Source organism: Daucus carota, chromosome 1, assembly GCF_001625215.2.
Source record: "Daucus carota subsp. sativus chromosome 1, DH1 v3.0, whole genome shotgun sequence".
Lineage (NCBI taxonomy): Eukaryota > Viridiplantae > Streptophyta > Magnoliopsida > Apiales > Apiaceae > Daucus > Daucus carota.
The window spans coordinates 35036780-35061607 of record NC_030381.2 but is presented as its reverse complement, the minus strand read 5'-3'; the positions used below and the strand labels follow the sequence as shown (position 1 = coordinate 35061607).

The 24828-nt window shown below is 33.5% G+C and overlaps 1 protein-coding gene and 1 long non-coding RNA gene across 11 annotated transcripts; one reads left to right on the top strand and one right to left on the bottom strand.

Annotated features, from left to right (window-relative positions):
• Positions 1-717: 717 nt before the first annotated feature.
• LOC108226164 (uncharacterized) lies at positions 718-19687 on the bottom strand. Of its 10 annotated transcripts, none has more exons than XM_017401124.2 (17): positions 19368-19684; positions 18541-18684; positions 17598-17684; positions 16275-16321; positions 15941-15998; positions 14806-14922; positions 14464-14589; positions 13044-13155; positions 12354-12448; positions 8918-9019; positions 8448-8819; positions 8108-8178; positions 7738-7819; positions 3563-3636; positions 2787-2954; positions 2599-2678; positions 718-1832 (listed from the first exon to the last, which is right to left on the bottom strand). In XM_017401124.2, exons 2-11 carry the CDS (start codon positions 18620-18622, stop codon positions 8701-8703), a joined length of 945 nt encoding a protein of 314 aa, XP_017256613.1. In that variant the 5' UTR covers positions 18623-18684; positions 19368-19684; the 3' UTR covers positions 718-1832; positions 2599-2678; positions 2787-2954; positions 3563-3636; positions 7738-7819; positions 8108-8178; positions 8448-8700. The 10 variants fall into 10 exon arrangements, with proteins under 10 accessions (XP_017256613.1, XP_017256598.1, XP_063937538.1 ...); XM_017401109.2 differs by having other exon boundaries at positions 718-1829; XM_064081468.1 differs by lacking the exon at positions 2787-2954 and having other exon boundaries at positions 718-1829; positions 18541-18655; positions 19368-19686.
• Positions 4517-5899, top strand: LOC108226745 (uncharacterized). The gene is made up of 3 exons (XR_001807712.2): positions 4517-4774; positions 4919-4980; positions 5517-5899. It is a non-coding gene; the product is annotated as an uncharacterized LOC108226745 (long non-coding RNA).
• Positions 19688-24828: the final 5141 nt, after the last annotated feature.

The following is a 24828-nucleotide window of genomic DNA, read 5'->3' as shown; positions in this document are numbered from 1 at the left end:
TATGCTCCACCTTTTGGGCCTTCTTATGAACATCATCATCAGAGGCTTCCTGATCATCTTGTAGGTCCTGGTCCAGCTCCTTCTCGATATGGTCCTCCCCCGCCTTATGTTCCTGGCCCGTTGGCTGGTCCGCTCGATGAAGATCCATTCATGTTTGATCCACCCGGTCCGCCTCGTTATTGATCTTCAGGCTTCGATGTTGTATCTGTAATCATGTTTATTAGAAGTTATGATCTAATAATACACTAATATAGTGGAGATGGACTGCTTTCATCTAAACAAATTCCTATTATGTTGGATTCAACTTCCTTTGATATATTTCCTTTACTAATTGAGTAATTGTACACCGGTGAATCTTGACATAGACATCAAGATTTAAAAGATGTGGAACGGATTAACGTTTAATCTTTCTCTGTACGAGACAAGTAGCTTAAAAAGTTAAATGGCTTACTTACAATTACTTTTCTAAATGATGTACAAAATTACTTATAATCTGCTGAATAATGGTATAATGGTATCGCGTTATCAGTCGGTCATAAACCCCAAACCCCAATTACTGGATCTAATCCTCGATTAGAAGTAGGAAAGTCTGTTTGCTTAATCCAATCCTGCATCAAAAGTTTTGATATCTAATCATGTATCAAAAGTTACATCAAAAGTAAGAAAGTTTGTTCGCTCAGCAAAGCGGAAACTGGGATAAAATTGAGTCAAATGATCTTGATTCAAAATAGATATATTCAAAAAAAATTGCAATAACTAAATTATATAGTGTGTGATATCGGTCCGTATAGATCTCAATTGCTGGATCTGATCCTCCCTGAAAAGTAAGAAAGTCTCTGTTTACTTCCTCAGCTCTTTTGCTCCCTCAGCAAAACTGGGAAAAAGTTGAGCAAAAAATGCCTTTCAAAAAATTTCGAAGCAATGATATCTCTTTAGAATCCATTCTGGCATTTTAAAATGGATTATTCTATAAATATACATTTACTTGACAGATGCCCGCCCAAGGGAGACCCCATTAGGCTAATAGCCCCGCTAAATGGTGATTCAACATAGAATCTATATCTTGAAACCAAACCAATTTTGGAGCACATACTTCATGGGCACTACATCAACAAATTTCACTCATGATCAAGTTACAACCCAAAGATCTATGGCCATATCATGTTAGGTGTTCGTATTTCTTTCATTCCATCTATTGCTCTCGCGTACCTGTAATTGTGACCCATTTGCCAAAACTAAGGAGTCTTTCTGTGAAAATCTCCATGAAAAATCAACGTCTCCACTCTCAGAGCTGGGAGAATGGGTTTTAGGTCCCTTTCACCCAGTGGCTAGGACACGTCTTTTCATGTCGAAGACACGGGTTTAATTCCCGTAAGGGATAGGTACTCATTCCCGGCCGCTTTAAATTAACGTTTATCGCCAAGTGATCACTATCTGGCTTGAAAGGGTGGTCCAAAACATTTAATCTTTCTGTATACAACACAGGTATCTTAAATAGTTAGATGGCTCAATTACGATTTCTCGATAGACATACAACTACTATTTATACATTAGAAATAGAAAGGAAATATAAAGGAGCGAAAAACATGTAAGGTAGCTACTAGTGATGTCACATTTACAATTCATGCACCCCTTGAATTGCGAAGTTTGAGCAATTAAAGTAGCTAGCAGTTCTTAGACCCAAGGAAGAGCCATCCGGCCAAGCTAGGTTGGATTTTTCAATTCTTCTGTGTAGCACCGTACAAATAGCAAGCAATGCTTAAATTGTCCGGCATTGTCATACATGAGACTTCAAAAGTTGGCACCTTAATGGAAAATGAAACCCTGCACTGCTGATACAATAATACCAGTGACACGTTTAGCACACATGAAGTATATGTCATACAGATGACTTGTACAATACAATTAGGTCTATTGCAGATTTGAACTTTGAACCCACATATGTTTACTTCTGCAGAAATATTACCAAATGTATTGTTCAAATTGGAATCTTCTTCAAGAATTTTGCCAGAAAAATAATAGTGCATACTAATGCTATGCAAAGACAATGAGAAACTCGAAAACCTAAAGCGAAAGTTCATCCAGCTGATATTAGTACAATCAACTATGATTAAAAGCTCGAGAAGCTATGATAATATTGGTAAATCTCTCATTTTCCACATTGTATTAGCCTATATCTTAATAGAAGTCTGATACATCCATTCATAAAGTATGACAAACTGAAAATTATAACATTCAACTATAAAACTGTCAAAATAAAAAGATCTTCTATCTTAATCAGTTATTTTTAATATGTTATTAAAAACAATATGTAATTATCCCCTATGAGAAATTTCCATAACCAGGCCAAATCCTTAGACCTCTTCAATTTCTTCATATTGTACATACAAAAACTAAGAGGGGTGTATTGGATTGGGATTTGTAGATTTATGTTCGTAACTGAAAGGTCATAACATTGTCACTGGTCCATATATCATAGTACAATAAAGGATGCATAACTGATTCCATTGGGCATGCAAAAAATTTCATTTATGTAAAATTTTTTTTTAAAAAAAAAAACATAGATAAGATGTTTATTATGACATTCGAATTTCAAACCTGTAAGTTGATGTCATTCACAAGCAATATTACACAATGACTTAGGCTGATGTCAGGCTCGGTCTCTGTTGGAGCCACACCTGGTTCAAATATATATCGTTTTAATCTCATCATTCAATCACAATCGTGCCATTTATAAACAATTATGATTAAAAGAATAGTAATAAGGAAAAAGTTCTATAAAGTACCAATAATATTGGAGTACTCGGAGTCCTATATATGTTTAAACACAGTGTTACACGACATGTGGGTCACGGGTTGTTCTGCTATTTGATAAAAGTTTGGGATCGGGTACGCGAAACGTTAATTCCCATGAATCCGGTTCGACGAATAGCTAATCCAGTATGGGAAGGGACCTGATAAAAGTTATTTTAGAATTTTATTTTTAAAGAATCTCATATGCATCTACACTATCTATTTATACTATTAAAACAGGACATGCAAAACTTTGGTCGTTGATTTGTACTATGGTACAATGTAGTATAACCGTTAAATCAAATTGATTGGAACCGTTAGATTGAATTTTGTATATTTCACTATCTATGATGCTGCTAAAGGTCCACGATTCGAATCCCGTCAACAATGTATTAAAATATTTATATTACAATATCTATCTAATATACCAAGTAAATAACATAATTAAAATTATATGTATCATTTACTTATAAAAATACAATAAAGTACATTACATGTTAGTTCCGATAGCCGGCTTTTCTCTATTTATTTTCTTAATTTAGTTAATAATTATTACTGACATTATATTTATTAAAATTATATATAAAAAAATAAAATAAAGAAAACCCATGCGTGGCACGGGTTATAAGCTAAGTTGATTAGTCAAAGTCTACCCCCCAAAATCTATATTTTTTATTTATGTATGTATATTCGACTTTTAAACACGACTAGACACAATCTCATAAACTGCGCCAATGCCTGGTTTGAAAAAAAAAAGAAATCAATTTACCGGGCCTAATCCGTAAGTGCTACAAGATCTCCCTCTTGTCAGCGAAGCGAGGCTGCGAGGGCATTGCCCACTTGCTACAAAGAGAAAATACAACCTTCAGCTCAAAAAAACATTATCAAATACATATTTATGTTGACAATGCAAGCAGTACTCCCTCTGTCCCATTTAATTCTACACGTTTCTTTTTCACTGCTCGACACGCACTTCAATGCTCCTATAAAATATAGTTCTATCACTTATTTTTAAAATTTTCTTTTTCTGAATAAAAATATAACATTCAAAATTTTATTCAGAAAAAAAAAATCTTAAAATTAATGTACAGAACTATACTTTACAGGAGCATTGAAGTCCGTGCCGCATCCCCGTCCCTAAATGTATATAACTCAGGGGGCGGAAGGAGTATGTTTATAATAGTATAACAGATTTCGAACAAAATTAGCTTCAGATATATACCATTCTAAAGGTTGATTTAAAATGAAAGTTTGACAAACTAGCTAATTTTATGATGTAACACAGACTTTTTTTTATATAGTAAATAGAAAATGAGATTTTACCTAGGAAGGAAAAAATTATCGTTAACCCAACGAATCCCCCGTAACCCCAGGATTTATCGTTAACCCAACGAATCCCCCATAACCCCGGGCAACCCCATATCACCATATGGGATACTTGGATTGCTAGCACTACTCGAATACTCATAAAATCTCAACTTTAATTTTTCTTTTCACAATTTGTACACCAAAATTAAATGGTTTTACGTAAATTCTTGTGTTTCATATGCTTTTATCATGTAAAATTTGCCAAAAAGTTATTAGCTTAGTTAATGAATTTTATCATTCATAACATCAAAAATATAATTACAATATCTCTCCATATTATAAATCATGTTGCCTATTTCCCTATAAAAAGTCAAGATTGTCCCTCTCCAATTCTACTTATTTCTTTATACGGCCATTCCATGCCACGTGGTTCTTTTCCAACCACATAACTCCTCCGCACACATTACTGATATCTTCTTCTACTTTCATAATTCAATTTCAAACTCAAGTTGCATATAGTCTACCCTCTCCCGTGAACAGTCAAATTCAAACTCTCTGCGGTGTGCCCCTTTTCTAGGGTTTCAAGCGCGGCATCACCGCTGGAAAATCAACTCTCCGATTCAGTCTTTCTCTCTCGCCTACTCCGATTCAATCTTTCTCTCTCGCCGGACCTGTAATCTCTCTATCCTCTCCCTGTTTCTTAATTTGATTTACTTTAATCACGTATATTTAGGGTTTTATAACAGCTTTACTGTCGGATTTAATACTCTTTTGATCCGATCTGTGCTTTTTTCTCCTTGTGTGCCCCTTTTTCTAGGGTTTCAAGCCACCGCTCCGAAATCAATCCTCCGATTAAATCTAACTCTCTCGCCGAAGCTGGTAATATCTCTGCCCCTCTCTGTTTCTTAATTTGATTTACTTTAATTATATTTAAATTTTAATGCAAATTTGTTACTATTTGCTGGAATATATATATATATATATATATATATATATATATATTTTCTTTTTAGTCTCACAACATGACATAGATATTTAATATGGCGAGTTTGTTTTTGAGATGGTGTTTGTGTTTTATTTGTGCCACCCAACTGTTTGATATAATTTCAAAGAGAAACTTTAACTATTTTTTTGCTAAATATTAGACTTCAATTTATAGAGAGATATATTAGTTTTTTTTCTACGAGATTGTTGTTCTAATGAAACTGAAGGTCTGCATTGAGAAAAGGGCCGATTTTATATTCCCGAGTCCTATGTGTGTTTTTCATGATTTAACTTTTCAATATCTTTTTATTTGATTGTAGCAATCTGAAGAAATCTTGATTTTAATTTGTTGATATTTGTTTTTAATTAAATTGTTTGTTTTAGTTGATGTCTAATTTACGTTTGTTGTGTTGTTTTGATTTTTGTTGTAGTTTGTGAGCTATGAGCATATGAGTTTGTGAGCTGTTTATATGGTAATAACAGGGACTACTATAACAAGGACTATTAATGAATGATCAAGAAGTAGCCGTGAAACCTTTTTCAAGAGGTTCAAATCAAGATGTGAAAATAGTTGTACGGCTTTTTGATCTTGCCTTGAAGGTTTACTTTTTTAACTTAACATTTGTTGCTCTGTTCTATAACAGGAGTGTCATAATGTTATAGGACTGAAAAATGTCTTCGTTTTAGATATATAATTTTGAAAAAATGTCTCCATATGGACGAATTGAAATCTTATGGGAGTGTCTTGGACTCTTGGATTTGCTTTTTGTATTTTCAGTTATTTGATTAACATGAAATATATCACACTTGCTTATTAGATGTTAAAATTATATAATTTTTACATGTTATGAGCTTTTATAGATCAAAAATGGATTTTGTATGTTGAAATTTGGTTTGAAGTTATCGCTCAAAAGTTGAGTAATGGTGCTTAAATGGTTTGAATTCTGGTTGCATCAAAATTATTATTTGGAATGTTGGAGATAAATCAGGGGTTAAGAAAGAGTAACTGCATATTCCACCTTTTAGTTAACAGCAGATACTTTTTTAGATTTGTTGGATTTCATTCGGCTTGCGGTCCGTATTTTAATCAGGGGTTAAGAAAGAGTAACTGCATATTCCGTCTTATTTTTTTTAATCTTATTTTTAGTAACATATTTATAAATTAAATAACATAATAAAATTTATGATAATTAAATCAAATTTTAATATTTTAAAAATCATACATGCCCATGCGTAGTGGGCAAGCATACTCGTGATCATATATGTCATATCAACCCCCCAAAAACCCCCAGAATTCGTGTTCCCTATACACATCCACACTCATGATTTTAGATATTCAATATGTATTACTGTTGTATACGCAAGTATCAACATTTAAAGTCTAAACATGCCAAGAACTCAACCTAAGCCCAACATAAAAAACCGATATTATATCATAAACGTGTTTTCAAAAGAGTCAATGAGTAGCTCCCACAAACCGTAGCTGCAAATCCGCCTACATTATCAATCAATCAGGTGAAGGAGGTTGCTGGAAACTTCATCCACTAGATGCATCCAGTTGTTCCTCAAGCAAATTTTTTTTCTTGTTCCTCTTTGTTCGAGTGGGTCATCATGATCGACACGTGATCCCAAACGCACGATCCAATTAACAGTTACATACCCGACCCACAAACCGCATAAAAATGCTAGTATATATTTAAAGAACAATATGTTCTGCATTGACCGTTTTATAATGTTCAAACAACATTACTTATATGAGATATTTAATCTTACTTTGGTATAATATAAGTTGCAAATTTTATTCCAAATGAATCGAATAAAAACATTTTTGGTTAAAACTTTCTTAGCTACAAACACGCACTAATAACATGGGGTAACACTTAGAATTCACCACATATTTCAAAATAAAAAATGGAAAACATTGTTTATATTAAAAAATCTCGATTGTACTTATCATATTGTATTTTGATTAATACAGATATTTGTACTGTGAATACAAATATTATGTATACTTCTATTTCCTCGAAATTTTGATAATTCCTACATATATTTTGGTGCATCTCGTGTTGATATCAGTGACGCTGAAAGTTTGTACAGTTGTAGGCTAAAAGGTTTGTAGTGGAAGGTGCCCTATATACATGTAATTTATGAGTATGAGTTATTATTCCATGGTTAAATCACGGGCGGCAGGGGGGGGGGGGCCTAAATAGACATAATATCATACAAGATGCTAGCAATCATTTCCTTTCCATGACAATCTGAAAAAATATATAAATTACATATAGTTGTAGCTTCAGATTTGATAATAAGTAATAATATATACTCCCTCTGTTCCAGCCATTTGTATGCGTTTATGACATAGGGCTCGGCACACATTTGTATACATTTGTGACAGAGGGCACAAAACGCATTTTAAGGCTCTTATAAATTATATAGTTCCATAAATTATTTTTAAATTCTTTTTCTTCTGAATGAAAATTTAATGTTTAAATTTTTATTCAAAAACAAAAAAAATTAAAAAAAAAGTTATAGAATTATACTTTATAGAAGTCTTAAAATGCATGCCAATCAATGCAAAAACAATGTATAGAAATGAGTAAGGACAGAGAGAGTAACAAATATATACCCATGACAATAACCAATGAAACTTACATCACACTGCGAATGAGATAGAGACCCCGGTCGAGGTAAGGACAACACGCCTCTGATGAGAAAGAAATATGCAACAATGGACCTGATGCAAGAACCAAAAGATTTAGAAAGCATTAAATGAAAAGAGAAAATCTACTGCTTACAATAATTTCTAAGAAGTTGATATCGACTAGGAGTCTTTATAATAGAACACATTTATTACAATTTTTTATCCTACAGTCTTTTTAATATTAAACAAAGAATCATGCTTATACCTAAACTCTGTTTAATATGGGAAAACACTAGCTCTTATGAAAACAACGAAACATATATGAAAATTTGTCATATCAAAAAATGCCTCGAATTCGAAATACAGAATGAACACATTTACCTAATAGATAATTTGCCTAAATTATTGCAACACATTCTGCTGAGGCACTGATCCAGTTTATATGGCCAAATCTGGTGAACAAAGTAAGAAAAACGTGGAAATAGGAAATTAGGGATCAGAAGGTCGAGGGGTTTAGAAAAAGTAAAGATAATCAGACTGCATTACCTACAATAGAATATAGACTATTATTGGTGCTGAAAAACAAATTAGCTGCATGCATTTCATAGGAAGTTTTATGGTTGCATTTCTTAGGAAGTTTTATGGTTGCATTTCTTAGGAAATTAAAATTTTGGCTTTTCTTAGGAAGTTCAAATAAACTGATGTGCTTATATGAACATACGTTTGTATAAGCATGACGATAGGTAGAATGTGCAATGCTTATTGTTTTTCCAGATTGCAGGAATCTGTAAAAGGAAAAAGGAGATTGGTCGACTTGACCAGCCAAATTAGAACAGATTATCCAGAACTACAGTCACTGAACTTCCAATAAAGGCCTCATCCAATCTCAGATGACCTAACTGAATTTGAGGATGGCAAAGTTTTAATTATTGTAGTGTTGTTTCACTACATATAATTACAGCATTCCTTCTGCATCAACCGAAGTCACTCCAACATTCATCCGTAGATGCCTTGTATAGATCACTGATGGAAGAACGGATACGCTGATTTCTCTGACAGTAATACATTTTGGTAGCCAAAGGAGCTGGAACACCTGTTTTGTTGCATTGCAGAGACTGTCAGTGTCATTTGATATTCAAATTGATACAACTTAGTTAATCACGTCAAATATAATATGATCACAGATAATACCTATGGTCGGGCTGTGGCTATTATAGACTTGCCTAGGAATTTGATTGTCAGCATGTTCAGATGCCTTTCCACTTCCTATTTTTGATCCGTTCCGATTGTCGCCTGGCCACAGAAATTAAAAAACAATCCAGACATGAGAGATCGTTCACCCTATACAGTCTGTGCAATAGATATTAAATCATTTTTCACTAATGTTTATGTACAGTTGGAAACTTGTAATATATGCGAATATATTATCTATATATGTAGAAACAGAGTAACACTGATAAAAGGTATGCAACTATATTTCAACTTGTAACACAAATTAAACATGTAGAAACACCACACCACACACACACACACACACACACACACACACACGAGTAAAGATAAAAAAAACATCGTTAAATTGAACTTTCCGTTGTTTGTGCCTTGTGGACAATGTGATGCTTGCCGTGGGCTTTGATTAACAAGATTATCTTATGATTTTATGCACATACTAAGCAACAATCAAGAAATAGATGCCTCAACACCAGCCAATTATTATATATATGTACACTAAAGTTAAGGAATCTAGTTCTTAAAATATATGAGTATGAAGTCATGAGCCATGAGTCGAGGCAGTGGTGGGACTTAAAACAACTGAAGGCCGACTTTAGCAGGATTCAGACATGGTTAAATTGAACTTTCCGTTGTTTGTGCCTTGTGGACAATGTGATGCTTGCCGCGGGCTTTGATTAACAAGATTATCTCATGATTTTATGCACATACTAAGCAACAATCAAGAAATAGATGCCTCAACACCAGCCAATTATTATAAATATGTACACTAAAGTTAAGGGTTCTAGTTCTTAAAATTTATGAGTATGAAGTCATGAGCCATGAGTCGAGGCAGTGGTGGGACTTAAAACAACTGAAGGCCAACTTTAGCGGGATTCAGACATGCAGGCACATTATATGAGCATGTATTTATGGATTTTATCAAAAAATAAGTACATATTTTTAGAAAGAAGAAAACCTGTTTAGGTACTTTTTTTGATATCTAAGAACTATTTTTAAAGGAAAAAAACAACAAACACTCCGTACATAACTTATATTTTAGAAAATAAGTGCTAATATCTCTAAGAAAATACCTATTTAAAAATAAGCTAATTCATACTGATGTGCATACTCATCCACGATGTCCTACCATGTCCAATGAGAACGAAGAATAGTATCAAGTGAATATCTGGTTTAAAGTTAGATATTACATTCAAAAATCATCTAACCATTGTTGTCACGGCACTCGACTAGTCGTCGACATGGTTGTCAAGTCGATGAGTCAAGGCGAGTCGATGGACCTCCGTCTAATCGACTAGTCGACTAGTCGTTGACAAGTCGTAGACTAGTCGACAAAAAAAATATTATTATAAATAAAAATAACAAAAAAAATATTATTATAAATTAAAAATAATACACACACACACACACATATATCATGTAAATTAGATTTTTAAGTTCTAACACCTTCCACAATGTTTTATTTCAGATTCTAAGGAATTAAGAATCGGAAACTTAAAGAGAATGATGGAAAAGCGAAAAGAGTTAACAAATAACAATAAAACACAGTAAAATATGTAACAACTGATATATAACAACTGTGTGATACTGTGATGTGGTAGTGCAGCAAGTAAGCAACAAATATGCGCAGAAATAATATATACAGAGTTATGCAGAACTTATTGTGCAGATTGCAGAAAAACAGAGCTAAAAAATATAATAAGAGAAAACCAAAGCAGGAAATTTAGCAGCTCGACTAGTCGACTAGTCGACTTAGTCGACCGCTTCGTCGACTAGTCAACCGAAATATCAACATTCAGCTAGTCGACAAGTTGAGTCGACATCCATTCACCGCTTAGTCGACTAGTCATCGACTAGTCGACCGACATGACAACCATGGTCGTCGACTAGTCGACTAGTTGGGTTGAGAAAATCGACTGGAGAGGTCGACTTGCGAACTGTCGACTAGTCGGTCGACTAGTTGGTAGGACTAGTCGGTCAACAAATGCAAAATTCAATCAAAAATTAAAATGAAAAAAATAAAAAAATTCTATGAATCTGCTCAAAATCAGTAATAATCAACATGTTAATCTAAGTTTATAGATCTTTTTGTGTTTATGTGTTTATGTATGTATAAGTTGATAAAAACTGAATATACATGTAGTATAATCTGTTTATATATTGGTACAGTCAGTGTGTTAATGTGTGTAGTGTGTTAATGTGTGTAAATGAAAGGGAAAAAAAGATATGCTTATAAGTTATAATTAACATATTTATTTTGTGATTGCCATACATATGATTAGTTATAGGAAACCACGTATATAATATATATATATATATATATATATCATTTAATTAATTATTAATTAACTTTTTCGACTAGTCGACAAGCTGGACTTCTATCGACTCGACTTATCGACGTGACAACCATGCATCTAACATAATTTGAAATTACCATCTTCCCAGAAAAATATGTATACTTGGCTCCCTGATTTAGTAAACAATTTTGTATCACTATAACCATCAGCTGAGAAGTCTTGAAATTTGTGAAAAATAGGTAAAGGTGGGATGAAAGCTAATAAGAAAAAGTTGTGCACTATTGATGTTCTTTGAAAAAAATGAATCTCTCCCAACAATTGAGATTTCATCTGTAGATTTTGTGAGTTAGAGTATCACTTCAAAATATGTTTAGCAGAGAATACAGAAAACAAACAGAGAACATAGGCAGTGAGCTTCTGCAACTTCAAAGATCTCATATAAAATTTAGAAAAAATAAAGATCAGCCTCCAAGATTCATTACGTAACTTATGTTTATTATTATTAAATGTGACCTGAAATTACAACAAATTTGTTTACATGATTTCAATACATTCCTCTTAAATGCCCTTTCCTGCCAGACGTAAATATATTCCTGTCATTCATCCACTCAGCAGTCAATTACACAGACAAGTAGCAGAGCAGTCTAACTAACAGCTTGGGGACAGACACACACAAGCAGTCTTACCAACAGCTTAGTTAGACACACAAACACACAAGAGTTTAAAATAAAAATTATTACACCCTCCATCCCACTCAATTTGTCCTCATTTCCTATTTTGCTTGTCCCAAAACTTTTATCCACATTTGGTAAATATGATAAATTAAGTATTAATTATGTTAATATTTTTGAAAAACAATACATTTTTTAGTAACTATCAGTTAATTTAATTTGAGTGAATAAACGGTGAATTTGTGATTGTGGACAACTTAAGTGGGACGGAGAGAGTAATAAATAATTAAACAATATAACACAGATAAAAAGGCTATCATCAGAAAAGTAAATATAATTCTAAACTATTATCCACAACATGTTATAAGAAAGATACTGCTATCATGGTAAGAAATAAACAGAATTTGGGAGATTGGAGTCTGGCCTTACAGGTAAACGCCTCCTGAGTATTTAAAAACAATTTTTTTGTTACACCTTTCGCAGTTCCTAAATGATCCGATATTAGTTGACTGTCAGCAGCTAACCTACAACATACATGAAATGTGCATTACATTTAGAGAAGAGGTGACTGATGACAAATATTGTTTGCACACAAATTAATCTACTAAACTATAACTTTCCACAAGGTTTCAGTAAATTTTCCTTTCCAAACCACTAACAGTATTTCAGGTAACTTCAGAATCAACATCACCAAGAAAGCACTAAACCACAACTAAGCGAGTCTTTGAAGAATTTATAGGGTGTGCACAAAGCAGAGCATTCAGGGTTCATATAGTTCACCTGAAGTCACATGAATAATAGTTATAAACTATATTCACAAATAACTTATAAATATTACACGAGCTATCTGAAAGCACTGTGTTGTTTGTTGAATCAACTATGTAGTACTGCTAAAGGAGGCAGCGATCCAAGACAATTAACACATTAATAAGGTCAACATAATTAAGTACATTATGTCTATTCAGAAAAAAAAAAAAAAACAAGAAGAAGAAGAAGTACACTATGTAAATGTTTGAGGAATCAAGGGGACTTTGAAGATCCCTAGGAAATCAAATGTAGCACATGTGCAACAATTTGAAACTAATAATTAATTAGTAGAAGCTGAACAGTAGGACATACAGCTTGGATCGTTTTTTGGGAGGTTCCTCTGCACCAGCCGCTCTATCCATAAATGAGGCATTAATTCCTGAACTATCCATCATAGATAGCCCATCTACAAAGGGGGCATTCCCTGAGAGGAAATAATAAGAATGAGATGCATAACAAGGGACTGTGTAGAAAAAGCAATAATATTTCTCATAATAGTTGGTACAAAAAAACTATATGAACTCTTAAAATATAAGTGATAAGGGCCTGAATCGAGACTAACAATCAAGCAAGCTAGCACTTGGCAAAGTCTTTTGAACTTGGCCTAGTGGTCATTGTTCCTTAATATTTACTAAGATAGTAGAAAATTAATATAAATTCAAGTGTCCCAGATGAAATCATATAAGATAAACATTGCAGCAAACAAAAAGGCATTCCCCTGAAAGGATTGTCAATTACTTCCTATCAAGTAATAAAAATAAAGTAAATAATAAACTTAAATCTCCTTGTTGGAGGGAGAGACTGTCTGCTTGGTAGATATTACTATGTGTACTGCAGTATCTAATAATCTATATGCAACAGTATATTCATAAACATACATCATAGTATCATAAAAAACACAATCACTAAAGGGTGCATTTTGTCCCTGACTGAGATATGAATCCGTGCCTTAAGCATGAAATATAAGATGAATATATATAGATATATAGATATATATATATGTTGCCTGCAGAAAGACCCATGATATCAATAGATGGATGTTGAGTTTATCTAGTTTAACAGCTTGATCTTAAGAAACAAAGGTCAGCGACAAATTTGAAACCAAACTTTTTTACTTAACTGTATGCCATCCAATTGCAGAGGCTTGTCTAAGATTTATGCGACTGAAAAGCATAACGTTTCTATGGTGTATTGGGAAATCTGGGAAGGCCGCTTTGAGGCTGGAACGATGGTGGATATCACAAGAGCTCACCTTTCACAACGAAAGATTGTTCAACCTATGGGGGCATATTTACCTCCAACCTCAGTTGGTGAAACTGATGGTTCTGAACACTGGACTATCACTGGTTTTCTCTGTGTGAAGGTCGATTGGGATGCTACTGTTTTCAGGAAAGTTGTTGTCGTTTGGAATATTGCTCGGCAAAACCTTTGTCATCATTTTTATGTCAAGAATATTTATTGTTAAGCGATCTGGAAACAATATGGCTATTTGTTTAGCCCGTTTATTTTTTTTCAACCAGGTTGTATCGCCAGTTGGAAGTTTGTCCCGATTGAGTTTCAATTATTTTAATGAAATGCTCTATTTGTTTGTCAAAAAAAATAGCCATTAAAACCCATAATGAAGCAAAGAATTCTACACCACCACGCAAGAAGAATGCATTCATTCACAACTAAAGAATTTGGTATGATAAGCTTCATCCAAGAAACCATGCCAGGAGAACTAGAAACATACCTTTAGCTTCATTGGGGGAGGAAGACGTCAATCGCATTTGCTCGTTTAAATGGGAGCTCAAAGGAGCAGTTCCAAGGCTACCTATAGTTTCTGAAGCTTCCCTTTCTCGAGTCAAAGTTGGTTGGACTAGGAAAAATTAAGGATGACAGATCTTTATCCACATTAAAAAAAAATACTATTAGTAATAATAGGTTAGCATCCATTTCTAAACCGTAGCAAGCAGGACCTGGCTTAAAGACTTCATTCATCTGAGCAATGATTATCAACTTTGTATTTATAATTCTTATAAACATCGCATTGTAGCTCCTTCTCAGATCTTAGAAAATAAATTAAAAAGGATACCAGTAGACCCTTTTAATGACTTCTTTCTCTCCTTTGGAGGTCTTTTGCGTCTGGTACCATTATTAGGCTTCGGCACCGGCACAATTTCTTCGACAGAACTGAATGTTCTACAGAGCTCTGAAAGAGGATGCACAAATACATATTTACTGTAAACCTCCGAATGCAACCACCAGTTTTAAACATAATGACAGAGAAAAGCTTCAGAATCCTAATTATATTTGATACATAAAAACCAAAGTACGATACAGGGTATCCATCATAGTTATGCTCAATCTTAGGAATGAAAATTTGGTAGTTTCATCCAAGGCATCACATAAATGAATTACACTGTAAAAATAATTTAAATTAAAAAAGGGTGTAGCAATTAAAATAAATATCCCTAGGAAAATAATCCTTTTCTAAGACATGGAATGATCTCGGGAAGGTATTAATGGTAACAAGCCATTAATATTGTATAAGAGAGCATAATAATGAAAAGAATAGGCCTTTGCTCTTTTTAATTTGATCCACTCCTTCAACTTCTTGTAAGTACCCTCATGACAATCTTCAGTCTGATTGACACTAAATATAAAATCTATGCTGTATAATCAGAAGCTACTTGTACAAATTCATATTACTAGCTTAAAACCCGAGCAATGCACGGATTGTTTTATATCTTATTAAACTCTTGACTGGAGAGCCCAACTGGTAAGGACTTATCCTCACTCTCGCTTATCCCGAGAGTTATTATCAGAACAAAAATATTAGTTATGTTTTTAATTATTTTAATTTATACTAAAATATAACTTTTTTCCTTTCAACAATGATATTAAGTTACTTTCTGTAGGTGCGAGCAACCGAACCGTGGTCACTTAACAATACTAAATTATCACTTAACGAAACAAAAGAATTTTGACAGTATTAACCCTGACGACCAACCACAAGAAATCCCTTACGCTAATTATATATAGGATATAATATACAGAATTCTAGTAGCTCCTCTTATCTGTACTCCAGATTCGAATAACTTTCGTGAAAGAGATTATTTCTGCTTTGTTTTCAACCTATGTTTTTCTTTTCCTTTTCTATTAAAAATTTTGGGGGGGTCGGGATGGATGCTATCATTACATATCTGCTTATAGATAACATAATTCACCTGCATGAGCTGCAAATTGATTGGCCCTCACCGGTTTCTTACAAGCATTGCAGCATACCTTCACAATGATGTAAAAGAACATATAATGTAAATATAGCAAACAGCTGTAATTTTAGAAGAAACTAAAAATTAGTAATAACTATCACAGCACAAAAATTAGCAATCTGTTTTCTTTTTCTATTTCGACGATAATAAGGGATTAAGCAATACAGCAAACAAGACAACCTGATGCTGAAAGCAGATGCAGTGAGATAGATACTAGACAAAGTTCATCATATATCTAACATATGTAAGAAATTATTCGAACTAAAACCAACAGAAACTTCAACTTTACCAAATTCAAAGGATCTGTGGTAGGATTCAAACCAAATATAATCATATCTGCAACAAAGAATTCATCAAAGTTATTGAACGGGAACTCACAACACCGTGCCATGCAAAAATGTAAGCAGAAAATTGCATATTGTTACAGTTTTCACAAAGGCATCACAAAAATCATCTGCATATACAAGACCAGGATATTAAAAATTTGTAAGTAACAATTTATTAATATTGGGATTTTGGCACCAACTTGACCCTGTCAACAGATACTAACAGAACTTGAAACATTAAACTAGTGTTTCATGTGCACTATCACCTCATGTAATTACATTTTGTTGAGTTACCAGCTCTCCTAAAACCTAAAAGTATTAGGAGGGCTCAAGTGGATCAGATATTAAGACCCTAGGATCTCTAGGATCCCTTCTTTAGGACAATAATCAACCTTAATGTAACTATTTTATATTTATGATTTTAACTTAAAAGCTCTCCTAACCTATAATCTGATCCTATGTTTAGTCAGATCCTATGTTATCTTATTAAAAATAATTTCTAAATCCCAGCATATATGCTATCTTTTGAAAAACAACAATCTCAAATAAAATTGAAGGGAGATCCCCAAAACCACTTTATGAAGTGCTGAAGTACCAAGAAGAAAAGGATCGCCAAGCAAATACCTCCATATACTAGAAAGCCACAACAAGGGGAAAAAAAAAAATCCAAAATACGTTAGCACCTGCATTTGCACAAATACCCAAATAAACAGGAAACTTCTGCCCTTCAATTTGACGATTAAATGTTCTTTCATTTTACATGTAATTGTTCTAAAAAATAGACAAGTCAATCAAAAAGTTTCCTTGAATTTTAAGAATTTATTGCGCTTCATATGTATGTGCAAAGATCACTACTTCTGGACTACACGCCAGACCAAATGGAAGATTTATTAAGTACTTTTATGCTAGATATATAATAATGTTGCCTTAAACCTCAAAAGCATATGCACATATCAGAATGAGCAAAGCAGCAGATAAACATCATTTTCAGATGTGTCAGAATTACATGGACTCATGGAGCAAATAATACAAGGTCAATTCCCAAGTTGACGCATAGTTTGTTGTCTATTGCAGAATGTGATAATTACAACTTTAAACCTTTTATTACCCTAAAGCCTAAGCTAAAATGACAAATAGCCTGCAAGTTAAGAGATACTTAATCCAGTAGTTTCTGTATCACTTTGTGAAAAGCCTTCATTACTCAGTCAATCACTAATTCATCCAACCTAGCTTAACCAATGTACATATACATGTATAATTTTCTCGATACAGGATGTAAACCATACCATCTTCATCAAGCAAATTTGCTTCGTCTGCCTCGCACAATTCTCTGTGTGCATATTGAGCAGCCAATTTGTTGTTCTCTACATTTTCTGCCAGATAAATTAGAAAAGGAATAGTTACTATTTAGGCATATATCAGCCATTTTATGGTGAAGGCGTACAGCAACAAGCTAGAAGGTCAAACTTACTTAGATACAATCACAAATGACCATCTATGCTTTTAAAAGGCATGTTGTACAAGCTATTGTGCATGTGAAACAATTATGTCTACGTATATATGTTTTTACATAAAAAGCATCTATAGGAAACTGCCACAAATATGGTAAAACCACTTGCTCAATACTAATGGGGGTGACAAAGGGAACTGTACACGGACAACACTGCAAGTGCATATGATAGGGGAATAAAAACACGGAGATCTAAAATGACTAGAAAGCAGATACAAACAGATGAGATCAGCAACATATACAAGCTAAGGGTAAGAAAGATGAGAAACTCATACTCCAGGAACTTTAGGAGAGGATAGATATTTCACCCTTTTATTTAAAAGAGTTACATTTTAATGATAAGGACATATTTGTCATTTAAAGACTCTTTTAATGGCTCCCGCCACTTGTTTTCCTCTTCATCCCACTTTCAGAGTGAAAGTTTTGGGATGAAAATTTAATAAACCTACTTCCCTCTTCACTTGCTTTCATTTTTGAAAAGACTTGGGAGCAAACTTTAAGATTTGAAGGTAACCAGCTCCCCTTAAGAATTCCACCTCTTAGTACACCCAGCACAACATGATAAATAATATAAGTACATACGGATTGAATTTCTTCTATTATTGTTATCAGGCGGTTGAGATAATCTTTATTTGGGATGTAAATCAGAGGATCACTCCACGAAAGGCTGTAAAACTTTAAAGCATTAAGCAAATAATATTTATCTAAAAGTCTCCCACCTGTAACTGACTGTAAAATACTTTCGGGCATCAAAAGCCTTGCTACAGATGCCATCCTACCACTTCCAATTGAGTGACCCATTGTGTTTCAAGAAGCTTGTACACATGGGCCGGTCTGAAAGAATATGCTTGCAGATTATTTGCCTGCATTTAGTACATTAGTATTGGAAGAGCGGGCTACGTGGAGCTAAAATACCACAAGGTGTAAACAACTGCTCGCAACTTATATCATTGGTCCCAAACTAATGTTAGTACAATACAATCAAATGATTTTGAAAACTTAGAAGCACGCAGAATCTCGAAAATGAAAGAAATACACAGCCTAAAACATATAATTAGAAATTCATCTTGGGTTCAAGTTCTATGGAGGCATTTTTGCAATAATATCTAAATTCTAGGCAAAAAAAAGAGTATTATTATCGTCTTCCATGAATTTCGTAACATCCAAAACAAAATTCAAAAGTAAAAACTGAAACGCTAGCTGCTACAACAACAATTATGCCCTGGTAAGCAAGAATGTGTTATCAATATCATTATCTATCAGCAATGATTAAAACTACAATAAATTACATCCTAATCTACACATTCACTAAACTAATCTAACAAAGATTTGTTAATCCAGCGTTTTAATAACCGTGTATTAATACGTAACAAAAAAATTACATAAATAAACAGCATTCGCATTAAATATACATGCTATACACACAAAGCTCCAAATGTAGACATACATTATTAAACATAATCAAATCATCTGCTTCAACCACACAGCACTCACTATATATACACACATATACATACATATATATATGAATTGAGTAAATTGTTACCGGAGAAGATTGTGAGATTCGGAAGACGAAGGGCGCCTAAATCTAACAAGCAGCTTTGATTTTGTGATGAGCAGACTTGAAGCCCTAGAGAGAGAGAGAATAATGTACGGAGCGAATCGTTTCTCGCTCTAGAAATTGGGAAAAGAAATGAGAGAGGCTCGATTGCAAATATGTGCTACTGCGGATGGTTTTCGCCGCGCGGAATTCTGATTTTGCACATACTTTTTGATTCAAAATAAAGTTTTTTTTGGTAGGTTCGAATGGCTAGTGCCATTTTACGTTAAAATTTCTAAAAAAAATCGGGGATGTTTTTCGAATTGCATAAATCCTCCGCATGATTTTAATTTAATATGACAACAGATAGAAATTTTCACAAATTATATACGTCGCGGATTATGATTTGACAACCCGTCGCATCATAACTTCTTAGTACATAGGGATCTTTTTCAAAAATAGGTTCAAAAATATTTTCAAAAACACCAATATTTAAAAAATATTTTCAGATTTATAATTTACAACTGTTACAACCATATACGAGTCGATGGGCCGGGGAAGAGGATCATAATATGGCAGTTAGAAATGATGTCGTCCTCGAAGGTAAGCCGATACTTTATTATGAATCATATTTTGCTTCGATGGTGTTGGTTATATTAGTTAATTGCAATTTAAAATTAGTATATTATTAATATTTTAAATTATTATAAATAGAATATATCACTTTAATATGATATGATAATAATTAATAAGTAATGTGTGATATTCCTACAAATTTTCTTACAGGCTAATGGATCGACAAACAGGGGTGGAACCAGCCCATTTTGGGGTGGGCTGTAGCCCAGTCCAAAAAAAAAATTATAAAACTTTTATACATAACTGCTGGCTCAATATAGTTTCAGCTCAGATAACTTAAAAATTCAAACAATTATGCTTTTTCCGTATCCACCAAACTAAATGTATACACACGATGTCATCTCTGTTTTTCACACTTCACAGCCCCATCGCACAATTAAAATCGCTGCTACCCCGCCGACCTCCGCTGCTCCGCCCAACCCAGGTGAATTCTAAATCCTGGTTCCGCCCCTGTCGACAAATACAGTGATCCATAGGTGACCGACTATAATTATTGATAGTGGCCTCTTTGAAAATTAGAGTTTTGGGAAAAAATTAGAGATTTGACCATTGAAATCCGCTAATATGAGTGTTTGGTAGTCAGCGGATTGAAACAGAGTTTTGGATCTAAAAAGTTATTTTGAGAAGTTTTTTGAGATAGAGATTTTGGTTTGTGTCAAAAAAAGTTAATCAATCAGCTATTTACCATACTGTTTTATGAGAAACAACTAATTCAATCTGCTAGTCAAAAATCTGATCAGCTAGTCAAAATATCTAATTCCATCCACTAATAGCTAACCGCTAATTATTAATTCTCAAATAGGGCCAATGTGTTTATGGTGTCAATTCTTTTGAGAGATCAGCTATATTTATAACTTTTGATATGCAAGCAAGGCTCTTCATGGTTGGATGCTATCCATGGCCTCAACTTTAATCTCCCCAGGGTATATGGGAGACTGGGAGTGTTAATGCCTTGGATGTAACATATGTAATTTTCAATGTTATATGAATGTGGCTTATCAAAACAAAAATCCTAAATTTTACAAGAACACGTACCGGCCGTAGGCCTGTAAATGGATCGGATATCCGATCCGACCCGATACGATTCGTGGTTAAATAAATGGATATGGATCTTTATTAAAAAAATCCAATCTACTAATAATCCGATCCGATAATAATCCGGTCCGATAAAGAATGGATATGGATATAGTCAAATCCGATCTGTTAACGATCCGATTCGATTCATACTTAACTATATAATATATTTTATATTATATTATATTATAATATAATATATTATAATTAATATAGTACATAGAAAATAAAAAAATTTAAAAATACAAGACGAAATCCTAAATCATATTTTCTTATAACCGATCAGCCGCTCCTGATTCTTGACATGACTCTCACTCTTGTCATCCGATTAATCTAATAATCACTCTTTTTTTTTTGTGTAGAGTGATTATAAACACAGGAGCTAACTTTTACACTTAAAACCTCCTCAATCACCTGATTCTGTATTTAAGACATATTTATCGACTTTAATCCTTATTAATAGAGGAGAGCACATCATAATTTGCTTCCTCCAAAAGTATTAAGCAACTTATTTATTATTTTTCTATTTACTTGATAAATTCTGTGTTGAAGTTTTTATCGGAACAACCAACAAAGTTTTTATTAAATACAGCTTTATTAGTTTTTTTTTACCTATTACGTTAAAATTGACGAAGTAATATAGCTAGAAAATATCACTTTTTTCTAGTATGGAAGTTAAAACATTATTCACGGTGAAAAAAATATTTCAAAATTTTTAGCGGATTGGGGCTCCGATCCGATTATCCATTATCCGAATGGACCGGATATGGATTGACTTGTAAAATATCCGACCCCTGATCCGATCCGATCCGAATCCGATAAATTTAAATGGATTAGGATTTGGATTTAGCTATATCCGATCCAAATCCGATCCGTTTACAGGCCTAGTACCGGGTAATGAATTTTTAAACAAACACCAAAAGTACTACGCTTTCAAATCACAAATTCGATATACTGTATTCAATTTTCACTTGGTGGCAAAAAAATTTATGACCACATTAATTAATATTTCAATTAAATATTGCTTTTATAAGTTTCAATATTAAAAATAATACTATAGTGTAGAATACATATATTTCATGTTGATGATAATTTTTTTGAAAAATGTCATCTATAATACTAATCAAAATTAAAATTTAGTTAATTTTTTTTAAAGATAATTAATTCAGAACGAGGACAGCGCATTTTATATTTATTTTTTTTGACAAACAAAGGATTCTATTAATACGAAGCCCAAACTCAGCCGGGACAAACCCCAAACTGGAAATTACAATCTGATTGTGAACCAAAGAACGAACTAAACAAATAATCGTTTTGTTTTCAGATCGCTTAACAAATAGAATATTCATATTCTTTGATCTAAAAAGTGTTACAATGATATCTCGAACAATCCAACCTACATCAGTTATGAAACTAGTAGTATCACAGTTGACCTTCACATAAGCATCATCTGTAGCCCAAATGTTCAGAACTATCAATCAAATCAACTGATCCTGGAGCACAGAACGTCCCCAAAACATGAACAATTATTTGTTGTGAAAGGTGAGCTCTTGCGGTATCTATCATCGTTCTGAAACCGATGCGAGTCTTGCCGATCTCCCAAAATACCGTATAAATCCTTTTCGGATTGATAATTGAACGACACATCAAGACACATAAAAATACGAAAACATAACATACTGACATCCCAAAAAGATGAGCACATACTAACATCCCAAAACGATGGGCACACACTAACATCCCAAAACGATGGGCACACAACCTTGATAACAAGGTACTCAAACAAGATCAGATCTTGGTTTTATTGAAAACTAGTAAAACAATAGAGGGGATGAGAGAGCGAATGGGTTAATTGGTGAGAAGATGAAGATCTGCAAGGCGGAGAAGTAACGGCTGAAATCCTATTACGGGAGTACGGGAATTGACTCTCAAAACGAGAGAGAAAAGAAAACCGATTATTTTATATTAAAACAATACTAACATGTAACATGTTCTACTTAAAGGAAAAAAAAACATGTAACATGTTCTATTTTTCAATGGACTCTCGCGGCCCAACAAGCGATCGAATAGCATATGAATAAATGAAATCCTTTAATACAAAGTGGACATCACGGCCCAATATTGTTTCCTTAAACCAGTTCAAGTCAGAAATCTGTTCGGCACTTTAGGAACATGTTTTCCCCCCGAGTACTTTATATAAATTTTAATTAACGTAACTCGACCTTACTGTAACTTAATTTTTTCATTAAAAAGTTTTAGTTAACAGAACTGGCAACATAAACCTCAGTAATCTGTAACTACAAATTTTGGCTTTGGTTTTGCATGCGTGTTAATTAGTTGTAAGTGCAACTATAATCTTAATTAGCAGGATTAGAGTGAGTGATTAAGCATCCCCACAGGAGCACATACATGACAGAGTCACACAGTGGTGTTGGGTAATGATAGCAATGCTTCCCACAAGTGCATGTTTATGTTTGTTTGACCATGAACCACCAACATTTGTCCCTTTATGCCACTAAACTTTGTTTCTGATATCACATTTCAGGGGAATATTGTTAAGGCTGTACAAAGCGTGGGGGGAAAGATCAGTTTCATGTTGGGATTGCTTTTCTCATATGATGTAATGAACTGACCAAATGAGTTTAGTGTATGGTTTAGTGGGAAATGTGGTCCACTAATTATGTTTTTTTCTTTTATCATAATAATATTAAGGGTAAACTATCTTTGTCACCAGTTCTGACCAATTTTGAGATTAGGGGATGCTGGTTAAATTAATTAATTACCGGATTTTAATAGACCCGTGTGCGAGGAAGGTTGGTAACAAGATTTTGTGTATGAACTTTGGTGCAATGATGCCCTACATTTCAATTTATAATTTATTTTAGACTTTTTATAAATAAATTGATTTTTTTAATGAGAGTCGACCCCTTTTCACTCCCTTCTCTCCTTTCATCGACCGTCTCCTCTTCTCCTTCCCCTCTGCTCATCTAAATAACCATAATCATATTGGGAGATCTATTTTCTCCTACCTATTGTTTTCTTTTTCATTTTTCCTTCAATAATCTTCACTTTTGGTGAGAATCTTGCATTCATCCTTTGGGTGTTTTTATGTCTCTTCTTTTGGAGTGGTTTGTGTCTCTCCTTTTGGAGTGTGCTGCATGTTTTAGTATGTTCTGGTGTGTTTTGTTATGTTATTTTGGTCCTTTGAGGGTGGTTCAATTGATGTCTTGGGAGATTCGGAAAATCCTTATCAAAGTTGGAGCGCTGGGGATTATTACAAGAGCTTACCTTTCACAACAGAATATTGTTCATTTTTCGAAGTATTCCATTTACAGCATGTCTATAGCTGCTATCCGGCAAGTAGATAGCTGAGGTGAAGTTTCTTTAATCTCGATTTATACAATTGGAAATTCTGGACACTAGGCTATCGAGGGTTCTTATGTGTTACGGTCAATTGTAATACTGCTGTTTTCGATTTTATTCTTAGATTCAAGAATTTTTATAATTCTACTTGTCAAACAGTCAGGAAACAAATTATTTTGTTTTTCCACCTGGTTGTATCGCCAGTTGGGGTTGTCCCAACATGGTTTTATTCTTATTCTGATTAATGAAATCTCCTATATTTATTTGGCAAAAAAATTGATTTATTTTTTATCAAACATTTTCATATTTAATTTTAATACATAAAAATATATTTTAGAAAAGTTACATATGATTCTTAACAAAATATATTTTTTTTTGGATATTTTTCAAATAT